Source organism: Rhinopithecus bieti, unplaced genomic scaffold (genome assembly GCF_001698545.2).
Source record: "Rhinopithecus bieti isolate Rb0 unplaced genomic scaffold, ASM169854v2 scaffold_22453, whole genome shotgun sequence".
In the NCBI taxonomy this organism is placed as follows: Eukaryota; Metazoa; Chordata; class Mammalia; order Primates; family Cercopithecidae; genus Rhinopithecus; species Rhinopithecus bieti.
In genome coordinates, this window is record NW_016810682.1 from 480,942 (window position 1) to 500,191 (window position 19,250).

Consider the following 19,250-nt stretch of genomic DNA (forward strand, 5'->3'; position numbering starts at 1 on the left):
GGGAAGGGGAACATCACACATCGGGGCCTATTATGGGGAGAGGGGAGGGGGGAGGGATTGCATTGGGAGTTATACCTGATATAAATGATGAATTGATGGGTGCTGACGAGTTGATGGGTGCAGCACACCAACATGGCACAAGTATACATATGTAACAAACCTGCACGTTATGCACATGTACCCTAGAACTTAAAGTATAATAAAAAAAAAAAAAAAAAGAAAAGAAAAGAAAAAGAAAGAAAAAAGAAAAATGAAGAGGCTTCATGGAGAAGGTGTCTGGGAAACTATGGTGGGAGGAAACTATGTACTTATAATCACTCTCCACTTTCCAAAAACTACATTAAAGACTTTTTCCCACCCCATATCTATGATATCCCCATGTACTATAGCCACCTTTTTGAAAGAGATGTCATAAACTGACTAGAGACAATGGCTAAGAAACAAGTTGTCACTTTCTTATCAACGATGGGATGGCGTAACTCAGGTACTGTAAACAATTCCTGGATAGTGCTAAGAGTTTTAGATGGAGTTTCCTAATCATGCCTAGGATTTCTACAACCATCCTCTAAATCTTCCTTTTCCCTAGGCAAACAAAGCATCTTTTTTATAACTTTCTGGCCAGTGCCACTGTATATTTCTCATTGTAAGATGCACCACAGGAGAGTTCTGTGTTCAAAAACAGATAAATCAACACATTAGTTATGCTTTCAGGTGATGTCAATCCACAAGTCTAAGACAAAAGTTTCCCTTATTTTATAGTCAATTCCCTCTTTTGAAAGTCAAATGTCTGAAAGTAAAGTGAGAACCATGAGAAAGTTCCATTTCTAGAAAACTAAAAACATCTTTAAATCCCCAGTTAAATGTTAAAGAAGTGTCCGGGCACCTGGGTTGAGGAGAGGCAGCCACTAGTGCAGAGGGGCAGAGACACGGAGGAGTGGCCCCACCCTTCCTCTGACCCTCCTCCTGAGGCCTTCAGTCTTTACACGCATGGGTGTTTACATCACAGGGATGGGGAAAATGGATCTGTCCTGGACTGAATAGGTTCTCGAATACACATGTGACCCTTAGTGAAGGTCCACTAGCAGAGGACCGGCTGCTGCCACAATCCAGAGCCACTCAGGGCTGGAGGAACAGGGAGAAAGTAAGGAAAGTACTGTTGGGAATCTCAAAAGGAACACGAGATCAGTCAAAATCACAAGACATAGGAGACTCACTGCTGCATATAAAAAGCAGTTCCAGAGTGCTCCTGTATATAATATAAAAGTGGGAGTTCTTATTGAGAGGTGACAACGTGCTAGCAACCCTCGCTCTCGGGGCCTCCTCGGCCTCACCATCCACTCTGGTGGCGCTTGAGGAGTTCTTCAGCCCACCACGGCACTGTGGGAGCCACTCTCTGGGCTGGCTGAGGCCAGAGCCGCCTTCCTCTGCTTGCCGGTAAGTGTGGAGGGAGAGGCGCGGGCGGGAACCGGGGCTGCACGCCGCGCTCGTGGGCCAGCGCGAGTTCCCACGGGCCCAGGGTCCGGTGTGGGCTCAGCAGGCCCTCACACGCAGCTGCTGACCAGCACAGCTGGTCCAGGGCAGTGAGGGGCTTAGCACCCAAGCCAGCAGCTGCTGAGGTTGCCCCGGGTTCCCCAGCACTGCCTGCACACATGCACCGCGCTCAAATTCTCGCTGAGCCTCAGCCGCCTCCCCGCAGGGCAGGGCTCGGGACCTGCAGCCCGCCAAGTCCGAGCCAACCCCTCCGCCTAGTGGGCTCCCGCTACCCAAGCCTCCCCGACGACGGGCGCCGTCCCCTGCCACCCCGTGCTCCCTGGCAACGCGTACCATCGACCTCCCGAGGGCTGAGGAGTGCAGGCGCCCCTCGAGGCCGCAGCTCCGCCTGCAGCCCCAGTGCGGGATCCACTAGGTGAAGCCAGGTGGGCTCCTGAGTCTAGTGGGGGACTGGAGAACCTTTATGTCTAGCTAAGGGATTGCAAATACACCAATCAGCACTCTGTGTCTAGCTCAGGATTTGTACATACACCAATCAGCACTCTGTATCTAGCTAACCTAGTGGGGACTTGGAGAACTTTTCTGTCTAGCACTCTGTGTCTAGCTCAGGGATTGTAAACACACCAATCAGCACTCTGTCAAAACGGACCAATCAGCTCTCTGTAAAATGGACCAATCAGCAGGATGTGGGTGGGGTCAGATAAGGGAATAAAGGGCCACCCTAGTCAGCAGTGGCAACCCGCTCAGGTCTGCTTCCAGGCTGCGGAAGCTTTGTTCTTTTGCTGTGGAAGCTTTGTTCTTTTGCTCTTTGCAATAAATCTTGCTGCTGCTCACTCTTTGGGTCCACGCTGCCTTTATGAGCTGTAAAACCACAAAGGTCTGCAGCTTCACTCCTGTCAGCGAGTCCACGAACCCACCAGAAGAAGGAAGAAGCTCCAGACACATCTGAACGTCTAAAGGAACAAACTCTGGACCCACCATCTTTAAGAACTCTAACACCGCAAGGGTCCATGGCTTCATTCTTGAAGACAGCGAGACCAAGAACCCACCAATTCCAGACACATTATGAGTTGAATGTTTGAGAGAAATATTGTTACTCTCTCTCTCTGTACAAAGATCAGCAGCACCATACCAGCATATGGATCACACTAAACTAATCTAATCTCTCTCTGTCATGTCTCGTCAGCCCCAAAAGTGAAGGCAGAGCTCTCAGGATGTCACAGAAAAACATAACAGACGCTGGCTAATCTCAAACCTGGTTTTCTGAGGCTGTTCAAATTGGAAAGTATGTAGAACCAATATTAATTCCCTGAGCTACCCAGACAAGGGATTTTCAACCTTGGCACTATTGACATCTGACCTGGATAACTGTTTGTTGTGAGGGGCTCTTCTGTGCATTGAAGGATGTTTGGCAGCATCCCTGGCCTCTACCCACTGGATGGCATTAGTACACATACACAAACTCCAGTTATGACAACCAAAAATGTCTCTAGTCACTGCCAAATGCCCCCTGAGTGCCAAAATCACTCCTGATTGAGAACTGACCTAGACCAATACTTCTGAAGCTTTACTGACCATATGAACCACTTGGAGATATGACACAGATTCCGATTCAGTAGGTCTGAGGTGGGGCCTGAGATTCTGCATGGCTAATAAGCACCCAGATGCTGATGCTGCTGGTCCTAGACCACACATTGAACAGCAAGAATCTAGAGCACTACTTCTCGACTCTGGCTGCATACCATAATCAGCTGGGAAGCTTTAAAAAAATTCTGATGCCTTGGCCAAACCCCAGACCAAGTGAATCATCATCTGTGGGGTTGAGACCTAAACATCAGGATTAAAGTTCCCAAGAAATTCCACTGTACAGCCAAGGTGAGAATCTCTGATTGAGAGTGAGTAGCCTATATCCTACTCATCCCTGGGACTCAACGAAGTATGAACAGGGATTTAAGAATGAGAGAAAAGTACAAAGGAATAAAAAATATTACTTTCCTCACTGCATTATTGATGTTGGTCATGCTTAACTTTAAGCATAACTGAGAAGCTCTTTAGAGAGTTGTAACACTAGGAAATAACCTCTTTGTTATGTTTTATGCATCAGAAGGAAAGCAAATAATTTGTATTTCCATTTCACTTTTAAGTGTGACAATTATAGGTAGAGATGTCATAAAATATACCATTTTAAAGACTTTCTTTCAATGATTATTGAAACTCTTAAGTATGTTACTTTTTTATTTTTTTTTTGAGACGGAGTCTCACTCTGTCACCAGGCTGGATTGCAGTGGTGCGATCTCGGCTCACTGCAACCTCCGCCTCCTGGGTTCATGTCTTTCTCCTGCCTCAGCTTCCCAAGAAGCTGGGATTACAGGCGCATGCCACCACACCCAGCTAATTTTTCTATTTTTAGTAGAAACAGGGTTTCACCATGTCGGCCTTGATCTCCTGACCTCATGATCTGCCCGCCTCGGACTCCCAAAGTGCTGACGTTACCACACATGAGGAACCGTGCCTGGCTTAAGTATGTTACATTTAAGATTCAGATTTTTAAAGTTTGTGGATCTCACACCAATTTGTCCTGGATAAAATGACATGCTATCTGGGATTTACTTGGAAATATCCCAGCTGGAAAGGGAGGAAGGGAGAAAGTGGTAGGATACAGATTAAATTGGCAAAACGTTATTAACTATTGAAACTGAATGATGAGAACATGGAAACTCAGTGTTGTTATACTATTCTCTCTATTTTGGTGGGTAAATTTTCTATAATAACATTTTTAAAAATTTCAGTACCTAAAGTATAGTCTTCCATTAAAGATCATCCCAAAGAAAATGTCCCACAATTTATTTTTTTAGGTGACTTAAATGGAAACTTCTAATTTTCACTAATGAAAGACTAAGGACCATACAAATCTTACAGCAATTCCCAATTCTTACTATTCCTCTAAAGGCATTATCCATGAAAAAGTAAATTACACTACCATTTCCAGATACATTGTTTGTCTTTACTTATTATGTCATTCAAAAGAATTTCTTTATATTTTCTCCTTACTGAAAAGAATTGTGCCTTAGCAAAGCTTTGTTTGATTTTTTTTTAAAAAAAATGCTTAAGGACTCCACCTTGCAAGTTAAAGAACAGATAAAGCAAACATAAATCACAGGTGATAGAAGACATAGCACTGGGCCAGGAACAAAGCGAGGTACAAGTCACCCTTCACATTAGAGACAGCTGTGACTGCCTTGATCTCTTAAAACACACACACACACAAACACACACCCACAGGTATGATCTAGAGACTGAGCATCTGAAAGAGCCAAAATAATCAAACACCAGAAATCATGATGACGCTTTCATGGTATTTGGTTTGTCCACTTAGGGGTGACGTGACGCTGCTGTTGCTTTCAGGTGAGAAGAAAATTGCTTTGTGTTTACCTCAGTTCCACAGCAGAAACCCAGTTGCACGTTAGAGAACTTGAAAGTAGTCAAAATTAGAACTCTGTCCATTCTTTGTGCACTAGTTTGTTTTTTTTTTTTTTTTTTTTTTGAGCTGGAGTCTCGCTGTCACCCAGGCTGGAGTGCAGTGGCACAATCCTGGCTCACTGCAAACTCCGCTTCCCGGGTTCACGCCATTCTCCTGCCTCAACCTCCCGAATAGCTGGGACTACAGGTGCCCGCCACAACGCCCGGCTAATTTCTTTGTATATTTAGTAGAGACGGGGTTTCACTGTGTTAGCCAGGATGGTCTTCATCTCCTGACCTCATGATCCACCCGCCTCGGCCTCCCAAAGTGCTGGGATTACAGGCCTGAGTCACTGTGCCCGGCCAGTTGTTTCTTAATTATTTTTTCACTGTAATGCTTCTTCATCAATGTTTTAAGTATGGAGTGTTCATTTTTAAAGAAAATATCTAGCACACATCAGGATTGTGTGGAAATCATATGTAAATATTTTTTAAATGCAGTATTTGTACCCATAATAAAATCACAGGTCTGAAAATGCTATACTATTTTTCATGTACTGATAAAGAACAATGAAACAAAAGATATTACTCTCAAATCCATGCTGTATTGCTGTATTTTTTTTTTTTCTTTTTCTTTTTTGAGATGGAGTTTAGCTCTTGTCGCCCAGGCTGGAGTGCAGGGGTGGGATCTCGGCTCACTGCAACCTCTGCCTCCTGGGTTCAAGTGATTCTCATGCCTCAGCCTCCCGAGTAGCTGGGATTACAGGCACGTGCCACCACATCCGGCTAATTTTTGTATTTTTAGTAGAGACGGGGTTTCACCACACTGGCCAGGCTGGTCTCGAACTCCTGACCTGAAATGATCCTCCCACCTCGGCCTCCCAAAGTGCTGGGATTACAGGCGTGAGCTGCTGCGCCCAGCCCATGCTGTATTTCTTACCAGTGAAATTAAATCCTCCATTGTTTGCCTGTTGTTTCTGTGATGTACAGAAAGTTCTGTTACGCAATCATCATCGAGGTGAATAAACTACAAAAAAAAAATTATGCACTTTATTAACAAAAAATTACAAATATATTGTTTTGACATTTTAAAATCAGTATAATTACTTTATACAATCAAATATCATTATGTAAAACATGAATGTGTCAATTTCTTGGGGAAGAATCAACATTCTCTGCAATCTTTTAAGATGTAAGCATATTCCAGCAAGCATTTCAAGATGAGCTCTTTCCCAGCTCTTTATATCCCCATCATTATCTGAGCAACTGTTGTTAAAAGTTCCGTTGTACAATGCGGGGCACAGTAGTTCATGCCTGTAATCCTAGCATTTTGGGAGGCTGGGGCGGGCAGATCACCTGAGGTCAGGAGTTTGAGGCTGGTCTGGCCAGCATGTGAAACCCCATCTCCACTAAAAATACAAAAATTAACCAGGCATGGTGGTGAGTGCCTGTAATCCCAGCCACTTGGGAGGCTGTGGCACGAGAATCACTTGAACCCAGGAGGCGGAGGCTGCAGTAAGCTGACATTGTGCCATTGCACTCCAGCCTGGGCAACAGAGTGAGACTCTCAAACAAACAAACAAAAAAGTTCTGTTGTACAGCCCAGGGACTGTACAACCCCCCTTCCCTACTGCAAGACCTGCATTGGTATTTTCTTTCCTTTTTTTTTTTTTGAGACGGAGTCTCGCTCTGTCGCCCAGGCTGGAGTGCAGTGGCACGATCTTGGCTCACTGCAAGCTCCGCCTCCCGGGTTTACGCCATTCTCCTGCCTCAGCCTCCTGAGTAGCTGGGACTACAGGCGCTCCTCACCTCGCCCGGCTAGGTTTTTGTATTTTTTAGTAGAGACGAGGTTTCACCGTGTTAGCCAGGAGGTCTCGATCTCCTGACCTCGTGATCCGCCCATCTCGGCCTCCCAAAGTGCTGGGATTACAGGCTTGAGCCACCGTGCCCGGCCTCTGCGTTGGTATTTTCATCAAAGAGCAGCCGCCTAGGCATTTAAAATCAGTGGTTATGCAACAGACTGGTAAAAGATTCAGACTTGTAGAGCATAGGGTACCTCTCATTATATTTACGTTTAGCACAATTCAAGGAGCCTTTACGACAGTGCCATAGATGCCACATAATCATTATTATGCTGAACCACAACTTTAAAAAAGAATAAGTAAAAGCCTCTACACAAAATTCATTTTGTTTAAGGACAGAAATTATCCAAATAATCCCTACATGATGGTACCTCATTAAAGGTAGGGCCGGAAATGGGTTCTCAGAACCAAACAGGCCCGGCGCAGTGGCTCAAGCCTGTAATCCCAGCACTTTGGGAGGCCGAGACGGGCGGATCACGAGGTCAAGAGATCGAGACCATCCTGGCTAACACGGTGAAACCCCGTCTCTACTAAAAAAAAAATACAAAAAACTAGCCAGGCGAGGTGGCAGGCACCTGTAGTCCCAGCTACTCAGGAGGCTGAGGCAGGAGAATGGCGTAAATCCGGAGGCAGAGCTTGCAGTGAGCTGAGATCCGGCCACTGCGCTCCAGCCTGCGCCGCAACAGAGCGAGACTCCGTCTCAAAAAAAAAAAAAAAAAAAAAAAAAAAAAAAAAACCAAACAAGGATCACTGAGAACAAAAAGGCAGGAATAGCCTGGCCTGGACCTGGAAGGGAGCTCAGAAGATTACAAGGGAAGAGAAGCAGAGGAATATAACTTTAAAGTTCATCTTTCCAACATAAGAACTCTCTTAGGCCAGGTGCAGTGGCTCACGCCTGTAATCCCAGCACTTTGGGAGGCCGAGGTGGGTGGATCATCTGAGGTCAGGAGTTCGAGACCAGCCTGATCAACATGGAGAAACCCCATCTCGACTAAAAATACAAAATTAGCCAGGGGTGATGGCGCATGCCTGTAATCCCAGCTACTCAGGAGGCTGAGGCAGCAGAATCACTTGAACCCGGGAGGCGGAGGTTGTGGGGAGCTGAGATCAAACCATTGCACTCCAGGCTAGGCAACAACAGCAAAACTCCATCTCAAAAAAAAACTCTTTCTGGCAGCCCAAGTGAGGGATGCTTTACGTTCTGCTTAAAGGCCTCCTCTAAAGTGTACACAGAACAGCTGGAATGGTTAGCATCTCCCTCCTGCTGCCCAAGGTCTGTCTCCCTGCGATCTCTGTCCACTGGGAATTGGTACAACCTGATGGCTAACAGCCTTTGGAATTAGACAGACCTTAGTTTTAATTGCAACAGGACTAATAACCATGTGGCCTTGAACATGACTACACCTCTGTGTCTCAGTTTCATCATCTGTTAGAGAGAGATAGTACACGCCCTGCAATATATGCAACATACAGCAAGTGCCTAGTACAACATCTCAACAGAGTAGGCCCTCAAAAAATGGTTACTTTCACTAACAGTCATAATTCTATTTCCTCTGTGGTAGAAGAGCCTTTCAGAAATTTGAGTATTCCTATTATAAGCAACCTTTCCTCTGCAAGTCTTCTGTTTTCTAGTTCTGCCAACCTCCACTTTAATGATTAACTCCCCTTACTATTCTGGCCCTTTCTTTAGATCACACTCCAAGTTGATACTACACATCGAAGTGAGGTATTCAGAACCAAACATAACATGAAAGAGAGGTCTGCTCAGCACAAAGCAGGGCAATATCACGAGCTTCCCTTGTTTTGAACATCACACTTGTAACAAAAAGCTCAAGAGAAAGTAAGGCTGCCATCATGAAAAGAAACAGTAAAGATAAATTTTTCTCAATTCATATGCTGAAACCTAATCACTAGTGTAATAGTATTAGGAGGTTGGGCCTTTGGGAGGTGAGTAGGTCATGAGGGGGCTCTGCCCTCATAAATGGGGTTAGTACCCTTATAAAAGAGGCCCCAGGCCAGAGTACAATGGTACATGCCTGTAATCCCAGGGCATTGGGAGGCTGAGGTGGGAGGATCACTTGAGCCCAAGAGTTCAAGGATACAGTGACGTATGATTAAGTTACTGCACTCCAGCCCGGGTAAAAGAATGAGACCCCATCTCAGAAGGAGAAAGAAAAGAAAGAAATGGAAAGAAGAAAGGAAAGGAAAGAGGAAAGGAAAGAGAAAAGGAAAGAGGAAAGGAAAGAGAAAAGGAAAGAGGAAAGGAAAGGGGCTCCAGAGGCCTTTCCCCGTTGTCCCCTTCCACCATGTGAGGACACAGCAAGAAAGAACCATTCTATGAACCAGAAAGTGGGCCCTCATCAAACACCAAATCTGCTGGTGCCTTGATCTTTTTTTTCTTTATTTTTACTCTTCAGAACTGTAGCTCTATGATGACTTGATCTTGAACTTCCCAACCTCCAGAACTGTGAGAAATAAATTTCTGTTCTCTCTAAGCCACTCAATTTATGGTATTTTGTCATAGCAGCTCAAACAGACTGAGACAGCCTTGCATTATTGACTGGTACAAGCACAACCTCATGGGTTACAGACAAAGTAGAGACCACAAAGGTTTATACTAGTGGTACTGTGAAAGTCCAAAGTGCTGAGAAAAAGTTTTCATTGTGCTGCTTTGACTGTGACTGCTCCTAGAACTATAGATTCCCCCTCAAGATGGTCTCAACCTCAGAAGCCTAGACACCTTAATATCTGGTATCTTCTTGTTGATGTCAACACTGCTCAAGCAAGAAAATAAATTTTTGAGGTTCCCTCCATCATCTTAAGTTTAAAAAAAAATTTTTTTAACTGTAAAAGAACCCCTCTCTCCCGCAGCCTCCTGCCTGTACCTTTACCACAAGGCATATGTGTGAGAAAGGCAGGAGACAGAGGAAGGAGGTGCTACCATCTCTGCTGAGCTCCTGAACTGGAAACAATGAAACAAGTGGGGTAGAAAAGATACCAAGGGTCTGAAAAACATGATTAATCTCAAGCTGTGTTTTCCAAAGAGGATCAATACTTAAAGCCTTCTGAATTCTCAGACACACATACTCAAATGAAGTACAAAACTGCATCCCAAAAGCTAGCCAATTATTTTGGATTATCCGTGCCTACTACATTTCCTGTTCACTAAGGCAGAAAATGGAACTGACTATAACTTCTATTTGATACAATACTTGGGTACCAGAACTATGTATGAAAATGGTAGGAGGAGATCATGCACAGAGTTACAGAACAGACAGCATCTATACCTTAAATATTCAAGGAAATCTGAATTTTTTAAATAGTTCACTCTTGATGAAACACAATACTGAAAGAGAAAAGCAAATCCTTCAAAAAGCAACAACAATCCATTATGCCTCTCCCGTATATAATTCATTTGATTTTATAACAGCTCTGCAAGGCAGGCAAAAGAGATTAATGATACAACATGTAAAGGTACTCTATAAATGGCAAAACATGACCCAAACATGCACAGATTGACATTAGAATACCCATATTAGAGGTGATAAAATGAAGACTCAGAAAAGTTACTGTGATCTGCCCAAGACTGGCATTTTTCATTCCTAGCCCCAGGTTTTTCTACCATAACACAATGCCACCTCTCCATCACTCTGCTCCAGTAGCTACTTCAGTAGAAACCAGATAAGCAATGCTTGCTGCAAATACACAGGATGTGGGCCCTGAGCTTGAATCAGCTAGTCTATCAGATCCATTCCATTCCAGAACCCTTTGGTGTAGGTTCAAATCCTCGTTCTACACTTACTCATTGTTTGACCTTGGGCAAGTTACTTAATGATTCTGTGTCTCAGTTGCCTCATCTGCAAAAGGGGGCAATAATAGTACCTACTTCGGAGGGTTGGTGTACAGATTAAATGAGTTAAAAAACATAAAGCCCATAGGGTAGTGCCTGACTCTTAAAGGTACTACCCTAAGAGTTCTACCTATATTATACCACAGTATAGTATACAGAGAGCCCTTACTATAATAGTACACTATTCTACTCTGTGCTCAATAAATAGTAGCAATTATTATATTAAGATGTAAGGGAGGCCAGGCGTGGTGGCTCACATCTGTAACCCCAGAACTTTGGGAGGCTGAGATCGGCAGATCACCTAAGGTCAGGAGTTAAAGATCAGCCTGACCAACATGGATACTCCCCATCTCTACTAAAAATACAAAATTAGCCGGGCATGGTGGCGCATGCCTGTAATCCCAGCTACTCGGAAGGCTAAGGCAGGAGAATCGCTTGAACCCAGGAGGCGGAGGTTGCGGTGAGCTGAGATCACGTCACTGGGCAACAAGAACGTAACTCCATTTTCAAAAAAAAAAAACGTAAGGGAAACGGTAGACTCTTTTGGAACACTCAAAACTTTATATATTTTACTTTATACTGTGTCCCAAATAAAAAAAAATTGGGGTTGTAGAAAGTAGAGACTTTCTTCATTTTGTCATCTAACACAAACAGTAATGTATTCTATCCTATTAGGATCATGGCTGAGATGTGCAAAGCCCTCCACACATGGAGAAATGATGACCCCCAATGGCTGAACACAGGCATTTGCACCACCCACTCTCTCCACCTCACAAGGGGCACATCATAGCTTCCCTGGTTCTGCTGCTACACTGCTCAGATGCTTGCACATTCTACTATTCTTAGGATCTTGGTATGGTTGCTGTTAGAATTATGTTGTATTTGCTCAATAGATATTAAAGATGTCACGTAGGGCCAGGGGAAATTTGGATATGAGAAAGTTTTAGGAGTTAACAATCATAGGAGAATCAGGAGTGATTTCAGTTCAGGCCACATGGCCCATTAATAGTGGGCAGAATAGTGAGAAGGGGCCTGGAACAAGTCTAGTCTTTCTTTCCAAGATGAGCTGGCTACTGGGAAGGATATTTACATTGGTGTGATTATTCCAGAAAGCAAATACCCCACAGATCTACCAATTCTATGCTTTGGCATATCTGAGACACACCTCTAAGCTATTCTGTTGATTCATGCACGTCCTAGTTCACTGAAAAAGTTTTGGTGAGATATCAGACAATATCCCCAATTATCTGGAAACACTATTAAAATACTTCTCTTTTTTCTAATTACATATCTCTGTGAGGCTGTATTTTCTTCATTTGTTTCAATCAAAATGACGTTATCAAAACAGGCTGAATGCAGAAGCATGAGTGCCTTCTAATAAGACAGACTTCAAAGAAATCGGCAAAGATGTAAAGCCATGCCACTCTTCTCACTAAATTTATTTCATAAATAGTTGTTTTTCATTTTTCCATTCCCTTATCTATAAATAGAGAATAAGAATTGTACAACCTTGAAAGATACAGCTTCCATAGTGGCTCTGGGCTTTGCCACATGGCTTGCTTTGGCCAGTGGGACACTAGCTAGTACAATGCAAGCAGAGGCTTGAAAAATGCTACAGTATTAGGGCTTATCCTCTTTCTTCTTCCGAAATGCAGTTGCTGGCCGGGCGCGGTGGCTCATGCCTATAATCCCAGCACTTTGGGAGGCTGAGGCAGGCGGATAATGAGGTCAGGAGATCGAGACCATCCTGACTAACACGGTGAAACCCCGTCTCTACTAAAAAAAAAAAAAAAAACAAAAAATTAGCCAGGCATGGTGGCGGGCGCCTGTAGTGCCAGCTACTCGGGAGGCTGAGGCAGGGGAATGGCTCGAACCCGGGAGGCAGAGCTTGCAGTGAGCAGAGATCGCACCACTGCCCTCCAGCCTGGGTGACAGAGTGAGACTTGGTCTCAAAAAAAAAAAAAAAAAAAGAAAACAAAAGAAAAGGAAATCCAGTTGCTACATAAAAAAGTCCAGGTTAGCTTGATGGACACATGTGGCCCAGGAAACAGCCAGTCTTTCTAGCGAGGCTTGGACCATTCAGCCCAGTTGCAAGAAGACTGTAGCCACGACCCCAGGCAAGGCCTACATAAGAACAGCCCAGCTGAGCCCAGCCCAAATGTCTGGTCCACAGAATTGTAAATTATTATTATTTTTTATTATTTATTTTTTGAGGCAGAGTTTCACTCTTGTTGCCCAGGCTGGAGTGCAATGGTGCGATCTCGGTTCACCGCAACCTCCGCTTCCCGGGTTCAAGTGATTCTCCTGCCTCAGCCTCCCGAGTAGTTGGGATTACAGGCATGCACCACCATGCCAGGCTGATTTTGTATTTTTAGTAGAAATGGGGTTTCTCCATCTTGGTCAGGCTGGTCTCAAACTCCCAACCTCAGATGATCCACCCGCCTTGGTCTCCCAAAGTGCTAGGATTACAGGTGTGAGCCACCGCACCCAGCCAAATTATTGTTTTAAACCACTAAATTTCAGGGTAGTTCTTAATGCAACAGTAACTAATACACAAAATATCCATGTCCTATAGTAATATCCACATTTTTACCAAGTGGCCGTTTGTTTGAAAAAAAGCATTTTTAAGGCCCGGCGCAGTGGCTCACGCCTGTAATCCCAACACTTTGAGAGGCCGAGGCAGGCAGGTCAGGAGTTCGAGACCAGCCTGGCCAACACAGTAAAACCCCATCTCTACTAAAAATATACAAATTAGCCAGGCATGGTGGCGCGTGCCTGTAGTCCCAGCTCCTCGGGAGGCTGAGGCAAGAGAATCACTTGAACCCAGAAGGCAGAGGTTGTGGTGAGCCGAGATTGTGCCACTGCACTCCAGCCTGGGCATCACAGCAAGACTCTGTCTCAAAAAAAAAAAAAAAAAAGCATTTTTTAAAACAATGGAAAATATTTTAAAACTGTTTAAACTTAAATAACATTTGGTGTTGTTTATGTTTTTTACATATACGCATGTTAGACCAGTTCTCAAAACACGGTCTGCAGATGCCTGAGAGTCTCCAAGATCAAACTATTTTATAATATTATTTTCATTTATCAAAGTGTTGACATTTGTATGGATGGTATGAAAGCAGTGATAAGTAAAATTGCTGGCAGCTGGGTACAGTGGCTCATGCCTGTAATCTCAGCATTTTGGGAGGCTGAGGCAGGTGGATCACCTGAGGTCAGGAGTTTGAGACCAGCCTAGCCAACATGGTGAAATCCTGTCTCTACTAAAAATGCAAAAATTAGCCAAATGTTGTAGCAGGTGGCTGTAATCCCAACTACTCGGGTGGCTGAGGCAGGAGAATTGCTTGAAACTGGGAGGTGGAGGTTGCAATCAGTCAAGATCGTGCCATTGCACTCCAGTCTGGATGATAATAGCGAGATTCCCTCTCAAAAAAATAAAAAATTAAAATTAAATAAATAAAATTGCTGGCACCTTAGTATTAATCAATGCAGTGGCACCAAACTGTACTAAAATATTGTATTCTTTGTCATATACCCATAGTTTGAAAAGAAGGCAGTTTCAATTAAGAATTTCCTTGATAAACCAGTAAAAGATATTAATTTTATTACATTTTTACTTTGAGTACATATTCTGTGTGACTAAACAGGTAGTAGCATAATGTACTTCTACATACCAAAGTATGATAGCTGTCTTGAGGAAAAGCACCTGTGTGACTGAATTATGAGCTCAATTAGCCATTTTTTTCTTTTTCTTTTTGAGATAGAGTCTCACTCTCCTCTGGGGTTCAAGCGATTCTCCTGCCTCAGCTTCCTGAGTAGCTGGGATTACAGGTGTGTGCCACCACACCCAGCTAATTTTTGTATTTTTAGTAGAGACGGAGTGTCACCATATTGGTCAGGTTGGTCTCGAACTCCTGACCTCGTGATCTGCCTGCCTGGGATCCCAAAGTGCTGGGATTACAGACGTGAGCCACCGCACCCAGCCTCTTTTCTTTTCTTTTTGAAACAGAGTCTCACTCTGTCACCCAAGGCTGGAGTGCGGTGGCGCTCTCAGCTCACTGCAACCTCTGCCTCCTGGGTTCAAGCAATTCTTCTGCCTCAGCCTCCCGAGAACCTGGAATTATAGGCACTACCATGCAAACTAATTTTTTGCATTTTCAGTAAAGATGGGGTTTTACCATGTTGGCCAGGCTGGTTTAGAACTCCTGACCTAAAGTAATATGCCTGCCTCAGCCTCCCAAAGTGCTGGGATTACAGACGCAAGCTACCATGCCTGGCCTAATTAGCTGTTTTTTTCAAAGAAAACTATTTTGACGAGAAAGAACACTGACCAACTATAGTTATGTAGACTTAAATGTTTAGCAGACATTTTCTCAAAAATGAACCATGGGAACTTGTCAGTTCAAGGAAAATGACACATTTGTTGTCAATGACAGAATTTGAACTTTTAAGCAAAAATTAGAATTTAGAAAACTTTTATTTGCCACCATGATCTTGAGTGCTTTCCAATAGTTAAAAGACTTTTCTACTGAGATCAGTAGTGATTTTAAGGAATGTGATTTAATGTTGTATAACGAAATCTGTTAACGTTTGGCAGATTTGCATAACTCAGTGAACCAATGTTTTCCAAATAACCAATGCATCATGTTATGTGGGGAAAAGATCTAATGGACAGAACAATGGATTTTATGGAATACAGTACAAAATTTCATTGATATGGCTTCAGATTCCACATGCAATTACCCTTTAAGAAACTACCACTTTTCAAGTTTTAATGGGATATCAGAAACTGTCTGAAAGGCTATTAAAATTTTTCTTCCTTTTCCTACTACACATCTGTGTGAGGCTGCATTTTATTCCTTGGCTTCAATCAAAACCTATCAAAACAGACTAAACACAGAAGCACGTGGGTATACATACAGGTGTCTTCTATTAAGCTAGACTTTAAAGAAATTTGCAAAGTTGTAAAACAGTGTCATTCTTTTTGCTGGATGTATTTTGTAAATGGTTATTCTTCATAAAAATATTTGTGTTACTATGTTATAGTTTTGTTATTTTTTAATGAATAAATAAATATTAAGAGTATAAAGGGGTCCTCAAACTAAAAAGTTTGAGAACTACTGTACCCTCATAACTTCTCTGGGAAGTAGAAGTGGTTTAGCCTACTTTTTACAGATGAATAAATAGGCTCTGCAAAGTTAAGTAACTTGCCCAAGATTCCCAGAGCACCGTGACTGACTGCACATGAGAAACACCAGGGAGCTTTTAAAAACTCCCATTAAGTGTTCTCAGATGGGGAGCAGGCATTTCTTTTTAAGGTCCCAGGTAATTCTCATTTGCAGATAGGGTCAAGGAACCACTGTCTATTAGGTGTCAAGTCTCCCAAACACCAATCTGATTAATAAGGCTACAAAATATATTTTCTTGTATATTTAGACCACATCATTGTAGGTTCTGAATTCACCCAAAGACCACACAAAGTTAAAAAAAAAAAAAAAATTCTACTGGATTTCATTTTACTTACAGGATTCTTGCTTTGCCACTCAACAGGATAGTTGTAATCTTGCATGATCCAGGGATGGTTCAATAGATTTTTCATAGAAATCCGTTTCTTTGGGTCCACCTAGTGGCCATTAAAAAGTAGTTAGAGATTAACATTTCAAATACAGAACACAGAACACCTTTGCTCCTGAGAACTAAAAATGCATCAGAACAGATGTAAAATTTATCATCACAAAAATGCTGTCAAAGACCTTAAAATGGCCTTGGAATAAATTCTTTTAAAAAGGCAACAGAGGCAAGGAAACTATAGCAAACAACACAGGCTTAGAAGATAAATGTTTAACAAACATGAACTTCATTGGTATGAACATTATTCATGAAGTTCAGTCAATCTATTGTATGATGTAATAGTCTTTTGCTGGAAAACCTATTCACGGGAAATATTCACCAATTTAACATTCAAGCAGCCACAATGCAGGGCATTCATATTAAATATGCAATCTCTACCTCCAATGAGTTTACAATCACACAGAACAAGTTGAAAAGCACACCTTTCCATTTGTAATTTTCAAAGGTAAGGAGAGAAAATTAACAAAGATTTAAGGTTTTTTTGGAGTCTAGAAGAAAGAGTAAGGCATTTTCAATTTCATTAGGGAGATTTGGTGGTCTTGCCCTACTTAATCAAGGTGAGTGAGTTTGAGGTAAATTTTGAATAAAAGATGGAGATGATTTAATAGATAAAAAAAAGAAGATATTCTGAATACATAATAAAAAAAAATTGCACTAATAAGATACTCAGATTTTCAAAGTGTTTCTTATCAATCTCACTTTGTCCTCATACTACTACATAGCAGTGAGGCCAGGCTCGGAACCCCCGTTTTATAGATCAGATTAGGTGATACATTGATTAATTGGTAGAGTGCTTACCTAGGCTTCAGCACTCCTATCTTTCACCCTCAGAGGCTCATTCCACTAAAACTGTGGTTCTCAAAGTGTGGCCCCAAGACCTGCAGCATCAGCATCTTCTGGGAGCTTGTTAGAAATGCAAAATTTCAGTCCTGCCCCAATCTATTGAATTACACATTCTGGGGCTGGAGTTCAGCAAACTGTATTTTAACAAGCCTGGGGTAATTTTGATATCTGCTGAAGTTTGAGAACCACTGCACTAGGTAACAGGGCCCATTCAATGGCACATCAACTCATTCAAGCATTTATCATCTTTAATTAATTAATTAAATATTAATTAATATTCAAGCATATATTATCTACTACCATACTTAATGTGCAAGAGTTGGGAACAGGCGGGACGCCGTGGCTCATACCTGTAATCCCAGCACTTTTGGAGATCGAGGCAGGCAGATCGCTTGAGCTCAGGAGTTAAAAACCAGCCTGGGCAACACAGCGAAACCCCATCTCTACAAAAAATATATGGTTTGCTGAAAGTAATTATAAGGAATGAAATGATAAATAAAATTTAAAAACAACCAAAAAAAGAAAACTAAAGAAAGAACACAAAAAATTAGTCAGGTGTGATGGTGTGTACCAGTGGTCCCAGCTACTCGGGAGGCTGAAGTAGAAGGATCACTTGAGCCTGGGGGTCAAGGCTGTAGTGAGCCAAGATCATACCACTGTACTCCAGCCTGGGTGACAGAGTAAAACCCTGTCTATAAATTTTTTTTTTTTTTTTTAAGAGGCCAGGCTGGGCATGGTGGCTCACACCTGTAATCCCAGTACTTTGGGAGGCCAAGGCGGGTAGATCACCTGAGGTCAGGAGTTCAAGACCAGCCTGGACAACATGGTGAAACCCCATCTCTACTAAAAGTACAAAAACTGGCCAGGCATAGTGGCACACGCCCATAATCCCATCTACTTGGGAGGCTGCGGGACAAGAACCGCTTAAACCTGGGAACCCAGGAAGCGGAGGTTGCGGTGAGCTGAGATCGCACCATTGCACTCCAGCCCGAGCAACAAAGCAAAACTCTGTATCAGAAACAAACAAACAACAATAACAACAAAAGGCCAGTGGCTCACACCTGTAATCCCAGCACTTTGAATTTTGAGAGTCCGAGGCAGGCAGAAAACGTGAGGTCAGGAGGTCGAGACCAGCCTGGCTAACGTGGCAAAACCTGTCTCTACTAAAAATACAAAAACTAGCCAGGCATGGTGGCACACGCCTGCCGTACTAGCTACTCAGAAGACTGAGGCAGGAAAATTACTTGAACCTGGGAGGCAAAGTTTGCAGTAAGCCAAAATCACGCCACTGCACTCCAGCCTGGGCAACAGAGGGAGACTCTGTCTCAAAAAAACAAAAAAACAAAAAAAAATAGTTGGGGCCAGGTATGGTGGCTCACGCCTGTAATTCCAGCATTTTGGCAGGCTGAGGCAGGCAGATACCTTGAGGTTAGCAGTTCGAGACCAGCCTGGCCAACATGGCAAAACTCCATCTCTACTAAAACTACAAAAATTAGCTAGGCAAGGTGGTTCACGCCTGTAATCCCACCTACTCGGAAGGCAGAAGCAGAAGAATCGCTTGAACCCAGAAGGTGAAGGTTGCAGTGAGCCAAGATCGTGCCACTGCACTCCAGCCTGGGGGTCTTCTAAGGAGTGAAACTCTATCTCCATCAATCAATCAATCAATCAATCAATCAATCAATTAATACTTTGGGATTAAAAGAGAGTGGAACAAGAGCTAGTTAGAGAAAACAGACAATGCTCAAAAAAAAGTAAGAAAAACCACACCAGCTATGACATATGGTAGGTGTCTAAAACAAATTAGGTTTACAACATAATTAAGAAAGGATCTAATAGAGGATATTTTCAAGGTAGATATGAGTGGGATTTTTTTCAAGCTAATAGGAAATGACATAGCACCACAGATATCTTAAAAGTTGAACCAGCCGGGCGCGGTGGCTCAAGCCTGTAATCCCAGCACTTTGGGAGGCCGAGACGGGCGGATCACCAGGTCAAGAGATCGAGACCATCCTGGCTAACATGGTGAAACCCCGTCTCTACTAAAAAATACAAAAAGCTAGCCGGGCGAGGTGGCGGGCGCCTGTAGTCCCAGCTACTTAGGAGGCTGAGGCAGG

General features: G+C 43.1%; 1 protein-coding gene across 1 annotated transcript in view; it reads right to left on the reverse strand.

Moving 5' to 3' along the window:
- The window catches only part of MELK (maternal embryonic leucine zipper kinase), a 106,699-nt gene that overhangs the window by 35,494 nt on the left and 51,955 nt on the right, over positions 1–19,250 (reverse strand). The window contains exons 10-11 of the mRNA XM_017892646.1: positions 16,187–16,285; positions 5,891–5,977 (exon numbers count right to left, since the gene is read on the reverse strand). Of these exons, the coding sequence (XP_017748135.1) occupies positions 5,891–5,977; positions 16,187–16,285 (186 nt within the window). The remainder of the gene's footprint in view (positions 1–5,890; positions 5,978–16,186; positions 16,286–19,250) is intronic.